At 46.5% G+C, this 17,400-nt stretch overlaps 1 protein-coding gene across 3 annotated transcripts in view; it reads left to right on the forward strand.

The window, feature by feature from the left end:
• Positions 1 to 10,696, forward strand: part of LOC138510511 (zinc finger protein 189-like) — a 285,778-nt gene extending 275,082 nt beyond the window's left edge. The window contains exon 5 of one of the 3 annotated variants that reach the window (XM_069626213.1): positions 6,490 to 10,696. In XM_069626213.1, the coding sequence (XP_069482314.1) occupies positions 6,490 to 7,331 (842 nt within the window). In that variant the 3' untranslated portion in view covers positions 7,332 to 10,696. The remainder of the gene's footprint in view (positions 1 to 6,489) is intronic. The other 2 variants (XM_069626211.1, XM_069626212.1) reach the window with 2 other exon arrangements.
• Positions 10,697 to 17,400: the final 6,704 nt, after the last annotated feature.

Consider the following 17,400-nt stretch of genomic DNA (forward strand, 5'->3'; position numbering starts at 1 on the left):
ACTTTTGGGTCTTGGACATTAATAATATATTGACAAGGCAATCAAATTAGAAAGGATTGCATTGTAAACTCACTATAAATAGTCATACAGCTCAATTTAGTTACACGATTACGATCCCAAACAGCAGCCTTTTTCTTAATCTCCTTTTCCTTCAATGCGATATTATCGGTATCTAAATTTTCACAACCAATCTCATTTAAGAAAGCAGAGATATCCCCAATCCAAGTTTTTAATGTAGAGTGGAGGCTTATAAGATCTATCTAAGTTGAAAAGTATGAGTAAATTGAATAACCATTGCCACGTTCGCTAATCATTGTTAAGTATAATAGGCAGTTTGAAATAATGTTCCCGTCTGTAAAGAAGTAAGTCCCAATTCAAGGCAGATTGCTTCCACAGGCACACAATTTGGATGACCCAAGGTTTTTCTCCATAGTTTCCCCTTCAATCTTTTTAAGCACTCCATTCACCCGCTGTAAGGATTTCCAGGCCATATAGAATTCCTGGTACAATACAGACCTTGTATAAATGCAGAAGACCTTCAGCAGACATTCCACCACTATTATATATAAAAGAGTGGACTGCCTGGAATTTCACTACAGCTATGTTAATAATAGTGTCTGCAAATTTTACTTTGCTCATATTATTTTGGATCAGTATGCCCAAATAAATATATCTGTTAACTTTTATTGGTGTTTTCTGAATAACCCAATTACATTTCTTTATATGTTTCCTAAATTGCTTAAATGTCATAACCTTGGTCTCACTAAGATTAATTTCTAATCCAAAATATAATCGAAATATTAAAAATATAATCCAAAACAAAAGAATTGTGAGAAGGGGGACAAGGCTGATGCAATGCTAGCAGCTAGAATCCAGGCACTCGCACAATATTATGAGGGGCTCTATAATAGTGATATCCAGGGGAGGGTGGAAGAACTGGAGAGGTATCTGGGGGTCATAGATAAGGCAAAACTGAAGGAGTGCAATGTAGACCCGATTGAGAGCCAATTTACCCCGGAGGAGGTACAAGACACCATCAATAGATTGAGAAGGTGTTACGCTCACCTGGCTCCCACAGAGGGGTCGATCTGAACTGGACAGCTGCGGTCTCCATCAATGTGACGCGTAGGGCCGAGATGACGGACTGGACTGGCCCACCTAGCTTGTTTGCTTGGCCTGTAGGAATATTCTTCTGTAAATGGAAAAAGGGAATTAACCACCCGTGGGGTTGAGCGTAAATCCCCCCACCCCGCTGTTCTCGCCACAGATCACCTTTGATGTCCCCTCTTATAGTCTCACCTGATGGTTTGAAAAGATGAGCTCTCCATCCTGCATTGAGCGCAGGGGCGCGTTGATAACCAGTTGCTTCACTGGCTCGAAGGAATTGGTGAGTTCCAGAACAATATTGACTTTGAAAAATATGTAGTTAGTAAGAGTTCACATGTCTGACTTTCACTCTTGTCCGATTCCTTGCAGGTTGCAGCTTGACCCCAGCGAAGAGTTCCTCGTGGTAGCTGATGAAGTTCAGGTAAGGATTTGGCTTATCCTACACAGTTCAATAAAATAAGGCCAGAATGTAACCTGTGGTTTGCTCCCTTATTCAGGTGTGGAGAGAAAATTTGAAGTTCGGGGAATAATGCCTCCGGCGGTAAAATTAGGTAAGTCTATTGTGATGAGAAGAGTTCCCCTTGTTTGTCCTTCATCTCACCTTGTTGTCCTTTTGTTCCCCTTAGGGGCCGGGGTACGGCGAGGATGCAATGGAGACTGCACCGACCCGTGAAGAGGAATAGTACCCCTGGCGGTAATCAGGTAAGTCTATGGGGGTAGTTACTATTGCCTCTGTTTATTCCCTTGGCTCACCTTTGCTGTTCTCGTGTTCCCCTTAGGTGCCAGAGTGCGGCGGGAACGTGCAGAAGGATGCGGTGGATCGAAAGGATGCTGCGAAGGCCGGTGAGTTCAGCGCGGCGCTGCAGCAGGCGAGGCGGTGCGCGTAAAATGCTTCTTCCAGCTCGAAGGCGCGGTGGATCCGGAATTCAGGTAAGGATCGAAGGTTTGGCTCTTATTCTAACCTCTTCTCCTTCTGTTCCTCCCTTTTTCTAGGAGCTGCAGACACAGTGAGCGTTACGCTGCTGGATGCAGAATAACGCAAAGCGTCTGCTGCTCTTCGGGCGTGGTTTAAATAGCCTCCAAAGTAGTCCCAGGTAAGTATTCCTCCCCAGCCCCACCCGAGTAAAAAAATAGTCCCTAGGTAAAATAGTCCCTTCCAAGCCTTATTTGGCTTGGAGCTCTGCAGCATGGTCTGCATCAGGTAAGCTTGCAGCATGGTCTGCATCAGGTAAGTTTTACTCTATGAGCAAGGTCATTATCCCCATGTGGGACTTGCTTTGAATACTGTTAAGTGAAGAATCAAGCTTTACTTGGATAATCAAGCCGCACATATTTGAGGACACTACTGTCAGCTGGCTGACCCGCAGCTGCAGATTTCCACAATCGCAACAGGAACCCATTTGTTTTGGGTTTTCGGATTGGACTCCTCAGATATTTGATGACTACCATTATACATGGGACCTAAATAAACAGCAATCCTTGCCTTGAGGACGACTGTTTGGTCGAAACACGTGTCGGCTGTTGATTCTATTGGACTTTGTGAATAAACTGCATATTTGCGGGAACAGTTGTAACAAAATCTTTGGATCTGATACATTGGAACTCTGTGAATGCATGAATTGTAAATTGTCTGAATGATTTTTGGATCTTTTGCGCAACAATACATCACGCTCCAATCAAAATAGTTGTTTACACATTACCTTCTGGGGGGCGGGAGAAGGGTGGAGGGTGGAGGACGTACATAGTGGGGAGATTTGCAATAAAAATTAAAACGCTTTTGCACAGTTTGCTATTAGATGGAGACTCTCTCCAGTTGAGGGGTCTGTTAGTTAAAATTACATGCAGAAGAATAAATAAAGACAACAAAAAAAATAGTGCCTTAAGAATTTGATGAATGCGAAATCAAAATAAAGTGCCTGAACCTGAGCAGTCATCTAATAGCTCTTAGGGTACACTGAAAGACCTGCAGCTACAACTAGCTAAATTCCACCCACTGGCTAACCAGTACTCTAAAATGTGTGCCTGAAAGACAATGGCTCGAAGGTATGCTGAATCTGACCAACCTGGGCGACTATTAGTGTCGACCGTGAAGCAGGAAAGGTGCTCTGTGGAGATACTCTATACTATCACCTGAAGGTGTACTTTGCACTGACCCCACCACCATAAACTTTACTTTCCTTAAATATCACTCTACTCTTTACTACTCCAAATCTGACTAATCAGAACCTCAGCTCCATACCTATTTAGATAAAGCCACTATGATTTGACTGAGTGATAAACAACAAACATTGCTTGAAAAGACCTCAATACAGCGGATGTCATAGAAGCAATTAAGGACCTGGCAAAGCTGCTGCGCCGGATGGCTTTGCTTTCAAATTCTATAAAAAATATGTTGAAGCGCTAGTCCCCAAACCTCTGTGGGTATAAATGGAGGCGTGGATATAGCGTACAATGCCTTCCTTAACTGACAAAACCTTATTGTATTCCTTCTTAAAACTAACAAAAACCTTACTGACTGTCGATCCTACAGGCCTCTGTCAATGTTCAACACTGAGAACAAGATTTTGTCAAAGATTTTGGCCCGCAGAATTCTTCCCACTTCTTTCAGACGTGACCTTTATGATCATTCTGGATGTGTACTAAGCTGCTTCACCTAACATAACCTACGAAAAGGCTATTCAGATTCATATCGTTAATCAACTTCAAATCGCCGGATCTTGCAGCCTTTGTTAATGTCGAAAAGGCATCCGACTCTCTTGAACTTAATGCTGGCTGTGCTTAGTTCTATAGTTGTTGGTTCATACTTCATGTCACTGATGTTCTAACTTTACTCTGCATCTATGGCTTGTGTTTATAGTAATGCGATGACTTCTGCACAGGTCTCACTATTTTAAGGGAATATGCCAGGGTGGCCCTCTCTCCCCCATACTATTTGCGTAATCCTTCTAACCTCTGGCTTTGATCCTTCATGAATTCCATGCTGAGAGACTTAGTCTTTGACCAAACCATTCTATTATTACTTTATACTGATGACTTATCGATATTTGTTAAAAACCCTGAAAGTAACTTGCTACAAATTTGTAATGGAGGTGTGTGAATTCAGCCAAGACTACAGATAAACAATACATCTGAGTTATTCCCCTTGACAGACATGTTAACCCTGGTTCAATACTCCAAAGACTTTAAATGGTCCCAAGAGACCAGGTGAAATACTTGGGTATCAGTGTGGCCCAATCTGCAGGTTTGCTGTAATCGCTTATAATGGCGCTGTTTTAGATGAGTGTCAACCCAAAGTTAAGAGATGGCCAGAATTGCTTCAATCAAAATAATGCAATTACCTAAATGCCTCTATCTGCTGTGACGAATCATTAGATGTCGTCACTTCTCCCCGAGGGGGAGCCCCTTCCCATGATGCCAGGGAGGTGAGGCTGCTACCTGATAGTCCCCCAAGAGGTGGTACCCAGCAGGAGGATCTCATAAAGATAGACTCTACCTCTGGGGACAAGGACGACCATCTAGAGAGAATGCAGCTTGACATCCCTCACCCTACACACCTCCATAGCCAATAAACCCCAAGGTCACCCCTAACCAACCCATGTATATGTGTAGGGCCATGGAGTTGAACTCTACTGAAAAGAAGAAGAACATAGACTACCTCAGGGAGACATGTCTGATAAATATTGAGACAGGGAGGAGGTGCAGAGTAATGAAGAACACCCTGTGGAACAAAGATGAACATTCTAGTCTTTCACGGGGTAGTGAGCAACCAAGTAACCAGTTGTTGAACAATGAAAAGGAAGAAGGATAAGGGAAAGAGAGTGTGGATCTGGAAGCCGCAAGGAAGGAGAACGCGGATCGAGACACTGCAAGGAAGCAGTCTGCAAGGAAGTGTCCTGTCCTGTTGGGGAGAGCAGCCAGTGTCCAGTGTGAGAGTGGAAAGCACAGAATGGGGAATGGGAAAAAGCAGAGCACAGCAAGAAGACACAGAAGAAGTTCTCAGTTCGCCACAAGAGTGCGAGCCAAATCCTGAAGCCAGAATGGCACACCAGCACCACAACTGCTGCAGAGACCAGCCCGAGGTGCACCTGGAGCACTGGATGTCCTGTTTCTAAACCCCGGAGGTAAGTGGAGATATGAAAGAGTGGACAAAGGGGGCAACACACAGGCTAGGGTCGTTTTCCTGGCGGCCAGTAACGACAGGAAAGTACCAAAGGTGTGGTGTCTTTGATGTTTTCTGGGCTCGACATGCCTCTCTTTTGGGCATATTATACTTTGATGTGGTATGACTGATATTGTGTAGGATTAGTTTATTAATTTACTTCAAACTTCTTATATGTTTATATTTGTGTGATCAGTGATCAGACTGCTCCAAAAAGATTTTTCATATTCATTAGAATAAGGAAGAATCGATTTTCAAACTAACGTGTCTAATCGATTATTCCCAACTTAACAGGTTTCAATTTTAATTTTGAAGATTACAAATCAAGAGAGTCCTGTTTTTTTCATGTTGAATTTCATACACTTAGCCCCGTGGTCTTGCAGCCCTATTGTCAATTTCTGGTCATTGGTTATAGACACCTTGACCGCTATCACACAGGATCAGGCACTAGAAGATCAATGAATATGTTTTCTTGCCTTCCTACGCTAACTGGTAGAATAACTGGTACAGTTATTTCTCTAGCCCAGTTGCTAGCCCACAAAGGTATTGCTTTACAGTGGATTCATAAATCTGCACCTATGCCTGCTCAATAGATGCACAAATTAGTTTGTGCCAGCAGTTCCCAAGAAACCTATCACAAATTGTCACACTTTTAATCTCACCTAGGGGTATATGGTCATGCTTGTGGTAAACCTTAGTTGAAAAGTCCAGTAAGGATTCATAAGTAATTAACACTCAACAGTGTCTGTTTTTATAAGAATGCTTTTCAAGGTAGGTTGCATACGACTAGAGTGTTAAGACAACTTTATTGCACACTGAGTATATTTTAAGATGCTTGTTTTCAATCCCTTGTATCGTTAATTGGGAATGCACCGTTCTTTGTATTCGCTAGCTCAATGACAACCATATTGTTGAACTGCTGGTTAAGTTTAAAATATATCTATCTATGTGTATATATATTTTCTTTTCTTTTTTTTAAATAGCCAGTACTGTGTACACAGTCAAATCTTAAACACATTGGCGATCTGTGTCGGTATGCATACATCTTAAATAAAGCTTGTGAAGATTGTTTGCACAGGAACAAGCAACCACCAATATTGATTTGCTATCCCGTTCTAGAATTTGGTGTCTTGCCTCACCCAGTTTTACAGTGCTGTATTGTTTAGCATCAATGCCTATTCTTCACATAGAAAGATGATGTCGCTCCTCTACTTTTGATCCAGCAGGTTATCAAGATATAAAAGGAAAATGCAAAGCTGTATGTTCTGTCAGTTCTGCTGAGGGGACAAAATGCAGGACCTCATTCGGACAATCTCGAGTGAACATGTGCCAGAGAACCCAGAAGGAGGCAGAGCCTGAAGGACAACTGTCTTCTGATGACCTGGGAAGAATACCTATTCAAAGAGAAAGTGTTTGCAGAATGGAGCCCCATCTTACTCTGCACTTGGACTCTCACGACTCTGAAATGTCCTTTACATACAATGAATTTCTGAGTAACATTAGGACAGAAAGTGTTGGTATATGTCCACAAGAGACTCCGCAAAACCAAAGACAGGATACCAGTGGTCCATGTGAACAGAATATCTGCCAGCCAGAAGGTCTTGTTAAATACCAGAGATCAAGAACACGAGAGAAGCGATACACATGCAATGAATGTGCAAAGACCTTTAATCAGATGAGAAATCTCCTTAGGCACCAGAAAATACACATTGGAGAGAGACCTCATAAGTGTTCCATATGTGAGAACAGTTTTAGTCAGAAAGTTCATTTTATTAGACACTTAAGAATACACTCAGGAGAAAGGCCTTATCAGTGCACAGAATGTAGCAAAGGGTTCAGTCGGAAGGAAAGTCTTCTTGCACACCAAAGGACACATACAGGAGAGAGACCATATCAATGCTCCGAATGTGGGAAAAGTTACAGAGTTAAGCAGAGTTTTATTTTTCACCAAAGAAAGCATACAGGAGAAAAACCATTTTGGTGCACTTTATGTGACAAAAGATTCAGCCGGAAGCCAAATCTTCTTGGACACCAGAGAACACATATGAGGGAAAATACCTGGTAGTTAATAGGAAGGCACAAGTCTATCATAGGACTGTTACATGTGCTAAGTGGGCTAGGTGCCTGCAGCAGAAATATGGGTAATCTGTAGGTAACTGGATTGAATCGCGGCAGGCCAACAACCATTTCCAGCACCAAGGCAATTCAATATGTGGTGTGTACTTTATAAATGGTCAATGTAGATATTGCAACATCTAGAAACCATTTGCAAGAAGTACTTTAGATGACTACAAGTAGTACTAACATCATATGTCTTTTTAACAGTATGCATAAAACTACACATTTTCAATGAACCTGCCAATACTGTGCTATCCTACTGCTTTAGTAACATATATACAACTCAAACATTCTCAACCCATTTATGAAAAAACAAGAAATATGCTCCAGATCGGTCCTTTTACCTTCAAAAAGCATTGGAGCCCCAAACTATATATTCCAAAAGCATAAAGAGTTGTAAACCGAAAAAGAAAAATATCAAGTGGAAAGTCAGTAGGCCTGGCAACGAGGTTTACCAAACAGCAGAGGTCAATATAGTTCATTTTACACATCCACGTTGGAAAAAGGAAAGCTAGCGCCATTTTAAGTCACTAACTAGCAATATTCACAAGGAATTCAATCTTTTGTAATGTTGTTGTCACGATTTCCACTTCTGCCTACATAATACAAATAAATAAAAAAAATGGCTGTACAGATACAAATTACGTGTATTCTACAGCCATTACAGTTAATGCTTCTCGCAAGTGACCACTGCTATCTGCAGACCATGCATGTGCGTGCCAGTGCAGTAAACCCTGAGAATGGCTGCTTGTGCCGCTAACAGACACGTGCACTTTGCTCACAAACATACATACATATCACTGCTCCCATTCATTTCTACACACATCAACTTGCAGAAACGTTTATAGTAAAGTGTATGTGACCGTTGGGCCAGAAAAGATAACGCTCTTTTTAACAAATGTAACTGCCCCCCCTCTTGTGTTGTCCGGCGATGCACAGTGTGCGACAGTGGTAGGATGCTTAATTGTGCTCCACCTTTAAATTCCCGTCCGAGTTTGGTGGTCGGCCCCTTTATTAGTTTGCGCTGTGATGTGTGACGTCACCTATGCACGCAGGCGTGCATGCGGGTGTGCAGTACAAGACGCAACATCTCTCCATAATTTCAAAATGCAGATACAAACCAGACTTGAAACCAGATCTCTCACAATATTTAGGGTGCAGGGGGGACCTGGAGCTGAGCCTGCCTGGTAGACACTGCTGTCACAGGGGTCACTATATGGAATCCACCACATCACCATAGTGTTCCATGGAATAGGAGTTCCTGGGTCAACGCTCGGAGCGGGACTAACAGGTTTTTCCCCTGGTTCTGACATGGGGCTACTAGTCACTTTCTTTGTGGTTTCGAGTGCCTTCGCTACGGGTCTATGTACATTTATCGACATGCATTTTGTCGATGGGTTTTTTGCTGACTTTTTTTCTCGGAAAAACCTATTGGAATGTTTTCTTTTCTTTTTGGGCGGTTTCCTCCAAAAAAAAACCCTATTAATCGACTGCTATTCCAGACCCCTCCCACCCTTTGTATATACCCTTCCCAACAGAGCCCTATTTTTTCAATGTTTTTTTTTCGAGAGAAACAAACCAGCAAAAAACCCATCGAAAAAATGCATGTCGATTAATGGTCATCACACCATTCGCTGCTTCTGCGTTTCAAGTGGTAGGGATTTCAGGTTACCCACTTTTGCAAGTGGCCGTCCCCCTCTTATTTTATTTATTGTGCATTTGTAAGGCACATACATAAAATAAATTGTGTTTTAAAGTGCCCACAGAGCAGCGCGGAGGGACCATGGGATCAAAAGGTAAATATAACAGCAATGAAGAGAAAGAAGAGCCGGTCCTATTAGGTCTTGTGAGCATTCAGAATGTGCAAGTGCAGAGAGAGAGAAGGGACGAGGTGGGTGGGGGGTAAGTGCTAGGAGTTCCACAAAGGGAATTGTTAGTGGGTTGCAAGCAGCCGTACGTGCCTGGTAGAGATAACTAGGAAAGAGTGGTCAACTGTCACTCAATAAGTGCAGGTCTGTGAGACAGCAAAGGCCAGTGGGGGCCCAAAGGCAAGTGATGAAAGTGGGCGGATGCTGAAAGCGATTGGGGCAGGGGGAGGCCAGGACCCAGAAGGACACATAAGGGCCCTTGTCACCAATCACAGCGACTGGGGGGTTTAGCAAGGAAGGGATAGGGGGAAGGAGGAGGTGAAAGGGAAACTCTGGAGGAGCTTCAAGAATTTAAGGAGATCCGGCTCAAGACGGAGAGGAAGGGGGAAGCTGGTCTAGAGGAGGGAGCCAGCCGAGGAAAGAGGTTGACCGCCAGCTCTCTGTTTAGAGAGGTGCATGACACGCAGAGAGTTGCACCGTAGGAGCAGAAAGATCTGGAGGGAGAGTATTTGGTGAGAGCCACTTGTAGGTAGTGTGGTCCCCAGCCCCAGACAGCCTAATGGATGATGCAGAGGGATTTGAATTTGATCCTTGTAGCAACCGGGAGCCAGTGGGGAGGTTTTAGGGCTGATGAGATGTGGTCCCTGGGCTTGAGGCCAAGGATAAGTCTCACAGCCCTATTCTGGATGTGCTGTAGGGGACGTAGAGAGGAAGAGGGTAGATTAAGGAAGAGGCTGTTGCAGTAGTTCAGCCTAGAGTACCAGAGCTCTAGAGACATTGAGCTTCTGGGGGAAGTGAGGAAAGGAAGGATTCCTTCGAGGAGGTAGAGTTGAAAGTGGACCACCTTGGCAAGGTCCTGTATGTGAAGGAGGAAGGAAAGAGAGGAGTTAAAGGTGACTCCAGGGTTGCTGGCTTCAGATGAAAGAGAAGGAGGAGAGCCCATAGAGCATGGGTGCACAACATACGGCCCGCGGGCCAGTTGCGGCCTGCCATGCCGTTTTGTCCGGCCCGCCAGCAACAAAGACTTTCCTAATGGAGGGCGGCCCGCAAGCAGCATCGGCCGCCCTCCATTAGGAAAGTCTTTGTTGTCTTCCGGGCCGGACAAAACACTGGCACTCATTGGTTCAGTGCACACGAATCACACAGCTCGTACGAGCCACGTAGTGCGTGTGTGCTGCACCAATGGAGTGCCAGCACTACGGCTGGCGTGGCCAGTAAGGCTTGATGCTGGAAGGTATTTCAGCCTTGTCACGCCCACGCCAGCCATAGTGTCAGAAGCCTCGCCAGCGTTCCAGCACGTCTGGGTAAGTACATGGTGGGGGGGCTGTATGTTTGTGTGTGTCTGTCTCGGGTCCGTCCTGACTGTTTTTTTTGTTTTTGTATGTATGTTGAGATGCAGGGGTGGGAGGGGGAGTGTCAGGTGTGTATGGGTGTTTGTATTTGTATGTCTGCAGTGTATGTTGAGATGCGGGGGTGGGGGGTGTGACGGGTCTGCTTGAATGTGTTTGTGTGCAAGTGCAGTGTGTGTTGAGATGCGGAGGGGGGGGTGTGTGTCGGGTCTGCCTGAATGTGTTTGTGTGCAAGTGCAGTGTGTGTTGAGATGTGGAGGGGGGGTGTGTGTCGGGTCTACCTGAATGTGTTTGTGTGCAAGTGCAGTGTGTGTTGAGATGCGGAGGGGGGGTGTGTGTCGGGTCTGCCTGAATGTGTTTGTGTGCAAGTGCAGTGTGTGTTTAGATGCGGAGGAGGGGTGTGTGTCGAGTCTGCCTGAATGTGTTTGTGTGCAAGTTCAGTGTGTGTTGAGATGCGGGGGGTGGGGGGATGTGTCGGGTCTGCCTGAATGTGTTTGTGTGCAAGTTCAGTGTATGTTGAGATGCGGGGGTGGGGTGTGTGTCGGGTCTGCCTGAATGTGTTTGTGTGCAAGTTCAGTGTATGTTGAGATGCGGGGGTGGGGTGTGTGTAGGTTCTGCCTGAATGTGTTTGTGTGCAAGTTCAGTGTATGTTGAAATGCGGGGGTGGGGTGTGTGTCGGGTCTGCCTGAATGTGTTTGTGTGCAAGTGCAGTGTATGTTGAGATGCTGGGGAGAGGGGGGTGTCGGGTCTGCCTGAATGTTTGTTTTTGTGTGCAAGTTCAGTTTATGTTGAGATGCGGGGTGGGTGAGTGTCGGGTCTGCCTGAATGTGTTTGTGTGCAAGTGCAGTGAATGTTGAGATGGCGGGGGTGGGCCGTGGGGGGGTTGGGTCTGCCTGAATGTTTGTTGTTGTTGTGTGCACGTTCAGTGTATGTTGAAATGCGGGGGTGGGGGGTCCGGGTCTGTATGCGTGCATGCTTGTGAGTTTGTTTGGTGAGTTGGGGGTTCAGGTTTGTATGGATGCATGGTGTATGCTTGTGAGTTTGTATGGTGAGTTGGGGTGGGGGTCTGTATGGGTACATGGTGTATGCTTGTGAGTTTGTGTGCTGAGTTGGGGGTTCGGGTCTGTAAGGGTGTATTGGTGTATGCTTGTGAGTTTGTATGGTGAGTTGGGGTGGGGGTCTGTATGGGTGCAAGGTGTATACTTGTGGGTTTGTGTGCTGAGTTGAGGGTGGGGGGTTCGGGTCTATATGGGTGCATGGTGTATGCTTGTGATTTTGTGTGCTGAGTTGGGGGTGGGGGATTCGGGTCTGTATGGGTGCATGGTGTATGCTTGTGGGTATGTGTGCTGAGTTGAGGGTAGGGGGTTCGGGTCTGTATGGGTGCATGGTGTATGCTTGTGACTTTGTGTGCTGAGTTGGGAGTGGGGGTTCGGATCTGTATGGATGCATGGTGTATGCTTGTGGGTTTGTGTGCTGAGATGGGGGCTCGGGGTTGTATGGGTGCATGGTGTATGCTTGTGAGTTTGTGTGCTGAGTTGGGGGTGGGGGGTTTGGGTCTGTATGGGTGCATGGTGTATGTTTGTGAGTTTGTGTGCCGGGGTGGGGGGGTTTGGGGTCTGTATGAGTATGTATGCATGGTGCATGCTTGGTGGCATGGGGCATAGTGTTTGGTTGCGGGGTGGGGGCCATGGGGCATAGTGTTTGGTTGGGGACTAGTGGCCATGGGGCATAGTGTTTGCTTGAGGGGTTGGTGTCTTGGGGAATATTGTTTGCTTGAGGGGTGGGTGTCTTGGGGCATAGTTTTTGCATGAGGGGTGGGTGTCTTGGGGCATAGTGTTTGCTTGAGGGGTGGGTGTCTTGGGGCATAGTGTTTACATGAGGGGTGGGTGTCATGGGGCATAGTGTTTGGTCGGGGAGTGGGGGCCTTGGGGCATAGTGTTTGCTTGAGGGGTGGGTGTCTTGGGGCATAGTGTTTGCTGCTTGAGGGGTGGGTGTCTTGGGGCATAGTGTTTGCTTGAGGGGTGGGTGTCTTGGGGCATAGTGTTTGGTTGAGGGGTGGGGGCCATGGGGCATAGTGTTTGCTTGAGGGGTGGGTGTCTTGGGGCATAGTGTTTGCTTGAGGGGTGGGTTTGCTTGAGGGGTGGGTGTCTTGGGGCATTGTGTTTGCATGAGGGGTGGGGGTCTTGGGGCATAGTGTTTGCTTGAGGGGTGGGTGTTTTGGGCATAGGGTTTGCTTGAGGGGTGGGTGTCTTGGGGCATAGTGGTTGCTTGAGGGATGGGTGTCTTGGGGCCTTGTGTTTGTATGAGGGGTAGGTGTCTTGGGGCATAGTGTTTGCATGAGGGGTGGGTGCCATGGGGCATAGTGTTTGGTTGAGGGGTGGGAGCCATGGGGCATAGTGTCGCACTCCAAGAGTGAACCCAAAAATAAAGCTAAAACAGGCACAGTTAGGAGTTGTATATCTTTGCTTTTTGTGGAAACCTGACTCAACCAGGCCATACTCCTCTTGGGCAATCCAAACAGCAAAGTATAGCAGTCCAAAATAATGAAATGTCCAATCAAGTTTCAATAAAATATATATAATTTAATTAAACAGATGATATGAAATAACTAAATAGAAATAAATAACAATGGAAAATGTGTAGTACAAAATATAAGTTTGAAAAACAAATAAAAATCATTACACCTCAAAAGCGTATTCTTTTTCCTTGTGTTTAATAAAAATTGGGGGTTGAAAAAGCCTCCTGCCACGTCACGCTCCACCGCGCCTACCGCCCCACCTACATTCACTTTTCGGCCCACTATAGCCATCATGTAAGGTACTTTCGGCCCTCTGTCAAAATCAGTTGTGCACCCCTGCCATAGAGGGTGGACAGAGTGTAGGGAGGAAAGAGGAAGCAGAAGTCGCAATGGGAAGGATCTCAGTTTTGCTGGCATTGAGGCAGAGATCATTGGAGGCACACCAGGCAGTTAGGAATGGTGGAGGAAGTAAGGAGAGGAATAGAGGGAGGTTTGAAGAAGAGTTGTGTATCATCTGCATAGCACTGGGTTTCCCCCATCCTTACCAAGGCATCCATAACCTGTGTTAGTGCTATGGAACGGTAACTCCTACTGTTTTAATTCTTAATCCCAGCCTATAGGTGACTTCCTGAAGTGCAAACTCACAAACTCTCTTAGGGATAGTTTAACTCTCTCAATTGTCAACTTTGGTTTAGGGAGAAATGGGATCATTTTTTGCAACCATTCTGTAAGACTTGTGTTCCAATTAGACCCTCCTTTACCTTCTATGCTACCTACGTACTTTTCCCTGTCTCCTGCCATCTGTCCCTCAGAGATTCACTCTGCCTTCCTTCCTACCTCCACCCATGGATGTTACTTTTCTTCTCTTCCTTCCTACTAACTGCTGTCATGCTCACTCTGCTACTACCCCTCCCACTCTCCTCCTACTACTACCACTTCACACCTACTACCAATCTCCTATCACTACTACTCTCCTCCTATCAGTATTACAACCACTCTCCTACTATTATGGCTCTCTGCCTACAACTCTACCCCCACTACTAATCTCCTCCTATTACTACCACTCTCCTCTTACCACTACCACTCTCCTACTACTACCATTCTCCTTCTAGAAGCACTAAAACACACCCTTCATACAATCAGTCATGTCACAAACACTCCTTACAATAGTCTATTTCCTTTCACCTCTCAGGTCACACTCACTCACACTGTAGTACCCTTGTCTTCACTGAACTAACACCTCACCTTTTCTTATAGTAGCTGCCGCACTCCACTGTACCTCCTTCCTACTGCTGGTCTCTTGTTCTGGCTCCTTCTGCTTCTCTGACCTCACCCGGGTCACCCACACTTCCTACTTCCTGATTTCCCCTTTTGTATCTCCTCTTCTTTGGTGATTGGCTCCCTGGCTGTAACCACTCTTCTTTCTCTTTCTCTTCCCCTGGGTTTTGATGGTGTAATCGGGAGGCAAAAAACGGGGCTATGCCCGCCCACTTTCTCCTGCGTTTCCACCATAGGGGTCTTCATGGTTGGCCAAATTCAGGACTTGTACTCCAACCTGGTCTCTGCTCCCCTCACAGGTAAGTCAGAGGGTGGCAACGTTTGCAGCCCTTTGTGTAGCCTCCCAGGGCTCTGGGATTATGGCAGTTGCATTGATGCCATCACTGTTGGTGCGCCACAGCAGCTCCTTGCTTCTGCACAAGTCCCACGGTGTGCTGTCTCCCCACTGGGCAACGTCCACTGCCACTGTGGACTGCCAGCGCGAGAGCCACAATTGCTTGCAGGTGTGCGAGGAAGACGCTGGAGGGTGGGAGCTCCCATAGCCCTCTTACCTTTGCTGGCTCCCTCTGCATGGATTCTGTAACGCTCACCTGATTCCCACGGAGGCGCTGGTCTTGGCAGGGTGGTAACTGTATCTTGAAAAGTGAAGTGCAGGACTCGATTGGCTTCCGGGGCTGGGCCTCTTCGCACTGTGTGTCTAACTCGAAGAGTAAGATGTCTGCAGGTGAAAGAATATGGGGTTAATGACCTGGGATTGTCGGGTGTCTCTCTCTCTCACCCTCTCACTTTTCTGTGGAGCCCCAAGGTCAACGTGCTCACCTTAGATAGGTGAATGCTGGACTCTCCATCTGCGTCTGGTGCAGGGTGCCGTTACCAGTTCCTTCACTGGGTTGAAACGTAGGCCTCTTGACTTCAGAGGATTGCTAACCGTCGTTAACTGCACGAACGGTGAGTTTCCGGGCACCTTGAATGTCCTTACAGTCTTTAGGTGCGTGGGCACGTTAGTATGGAATAGGGCTCTGTATAATGTTCTTTTCAAATGGTGCCTTTTGTCTTGCAGGGCTCTTGAGGCGGAAGATGGTGGTTTGAAGGGTGCCGGAGTTCGAGCCAGCGCATAGGAATGAAGCGCTTGGGAGTGCGTAAGTGAGTGCCTGTTGCCTGCTTTCGAAATGCACTCCAACTGTCTCTTTTCTTTTGCAGGTATGAGTTCGGATGCTGAAGAGACTCTGGAAAACGCCGGGGTATTTGCAGGCGCCTAATTGTGGAGGGCGCGATGGCGCGTGAGTAAATAGCCTGCCTAATGTCTCTCCTTTTCTCTTTCAGGTGCAGGAATGCAGCGTTGAAGAAAACCGGAATTCGAGGGGTGCCGGTAAGTAAATTCCCCACAGGAATAATTATGCTTTTGTCTTCACAGGCTTTTATAATGGCGGAGGAGCAGCGCGAAGAGTTGGTAACTGCCGATGGATCAGGTGAGAAAAGCGCTGCGAGTGAAGGTTGCTGTGCTAACCTGTTGATTCTTTGTCTTTGCAGGTGCTTCTGAAGGCTGGATACAAGAAAGGTAAGCTTTTGTTCTCACAGGTTCAGGATCGGAAGAATGAAGACTGGAACCGACACGGTGAGCGTTCTGCTGCAGATGCAGAATAACGCGAAGCACGTTGCATCAATCGGGTGTGGTTTAAATAGCCTTGGAGTGATGAGGCGTCTTCCTCCACTGCCTCGCCCAGGAAAGAAAAGAGTTCCTGTTCTAGAAGAGTTCCAGTGTTGTATCCAGGGAGTGGAGCCTGCCCCACCCAGGTAAGAAACTAGTCCCGGCTCGTAGAGGATTCCCATATGGCTGGTAAGTAAGCAGCATGGTCTGCTGCAGGTAAGTCCACCTAAGCATCTTTATACATGTTATGAGCCCGGCGCTTCCAGTGCCGGGACCAGTGATTTTGATGAGCCTGGTGCCACCGGCGCCAGGACAAGGTCCAAAAGGTCCCAATGGGGACCGGCTGGTGCCTAGGATGAAGGTTAGAGGCCTGTTTCCAAGGACGTTGGGCTGGTCCTAGCCCCTTGGAAGCAGTGATCATGACAGCACCCCCCCTCAAGGCCCCTCCCAAGCGCGTCTTCTCCGGGGGTTTTGGCTTGTCGGGGTGATTTAGATGGAATTTCTTGACCAGACGAGGTGCATGGACATGTTCTGAGGGTTCCCTAGACCTTTCCTGGGGGCCGTATCCTTTCCAATCAACCAGGTAGTATAACTTAGATTTGGAGATTTTGGAGTCTAGGATGTTCTTTACTTCGAACTCAAGTTCTCCATCCACTAGAACAGGTTCTGGGAGTTTGGTCAATCGGGTTTCTGGTTGTACTGGTTTTAGTAGGGAGACATGGAATACTGGATGTATTTTCATATGAGAAGGCAATTCCAATTTGACAGCCACCGGATTAATTATGGCAGAGATGAGATAGGGTCCTAGGTATCTCGGGATGAAAGTGCGGGGTCCTTTTAGAGGTAGGTGCTTAGTGGATAACCAGACCTGATCTCCCACAGAGTAGTGAGGGGCCTCTTTACGGTGTAGATCCGCTCCTTTTTTGTATAGTGCTTTAGCTCTTTGCAGATGGGCAGTGGCTTCTTTAAAAGCATGAGTGATCACCGAGTGCAAGTGATCCACAGCAGGTGTTTCGAGTTTTTGGGGAGGATCCAGGTTAGAGGTCCTAGGATGGGTTTCGTATAACAGGAAGAAGGGAGTCTTCCCGGTTCCAGAATGGATCGAATTGTTATAAGCATATTCAGCGATCCAAAGGATGTCCTTCCAAGGGTTTTCAGTTTGTTGGAGCATGCAACGTAAATATTGCTCCAGAGTTTGATTTGTCCTCTCGGTTTGTCCGTCAGTTTGGGGATGGTGACTAGTTGAAAGTCTCACATCAATCTGGGCTAAGCGACAGCAACTTCGCCAAAAGTGGGAGATGAATTGACTTCCTCTATCGGAGACCAAAACCGAGGGAAAACCGTGTAACCGAACA

The sequence above is a fragment of the Ambystoma mexicanum genome, chromosome 6p (assembly GCF_040938575.1).
Source record: "Ambystoma mexicanum isolate Mex_15411 chromosome 6p, UKY_AmexF1_1, whole genome shotgun sequence".
In the NCBI taxonomy this organism is placed as follows: domain Eukaryota; kingdom Metazoa; phylum Chordata; class Amphibia; order Caudata; family Ambystomatidae; genus Ambystoma; species Ambystoma mexicanum.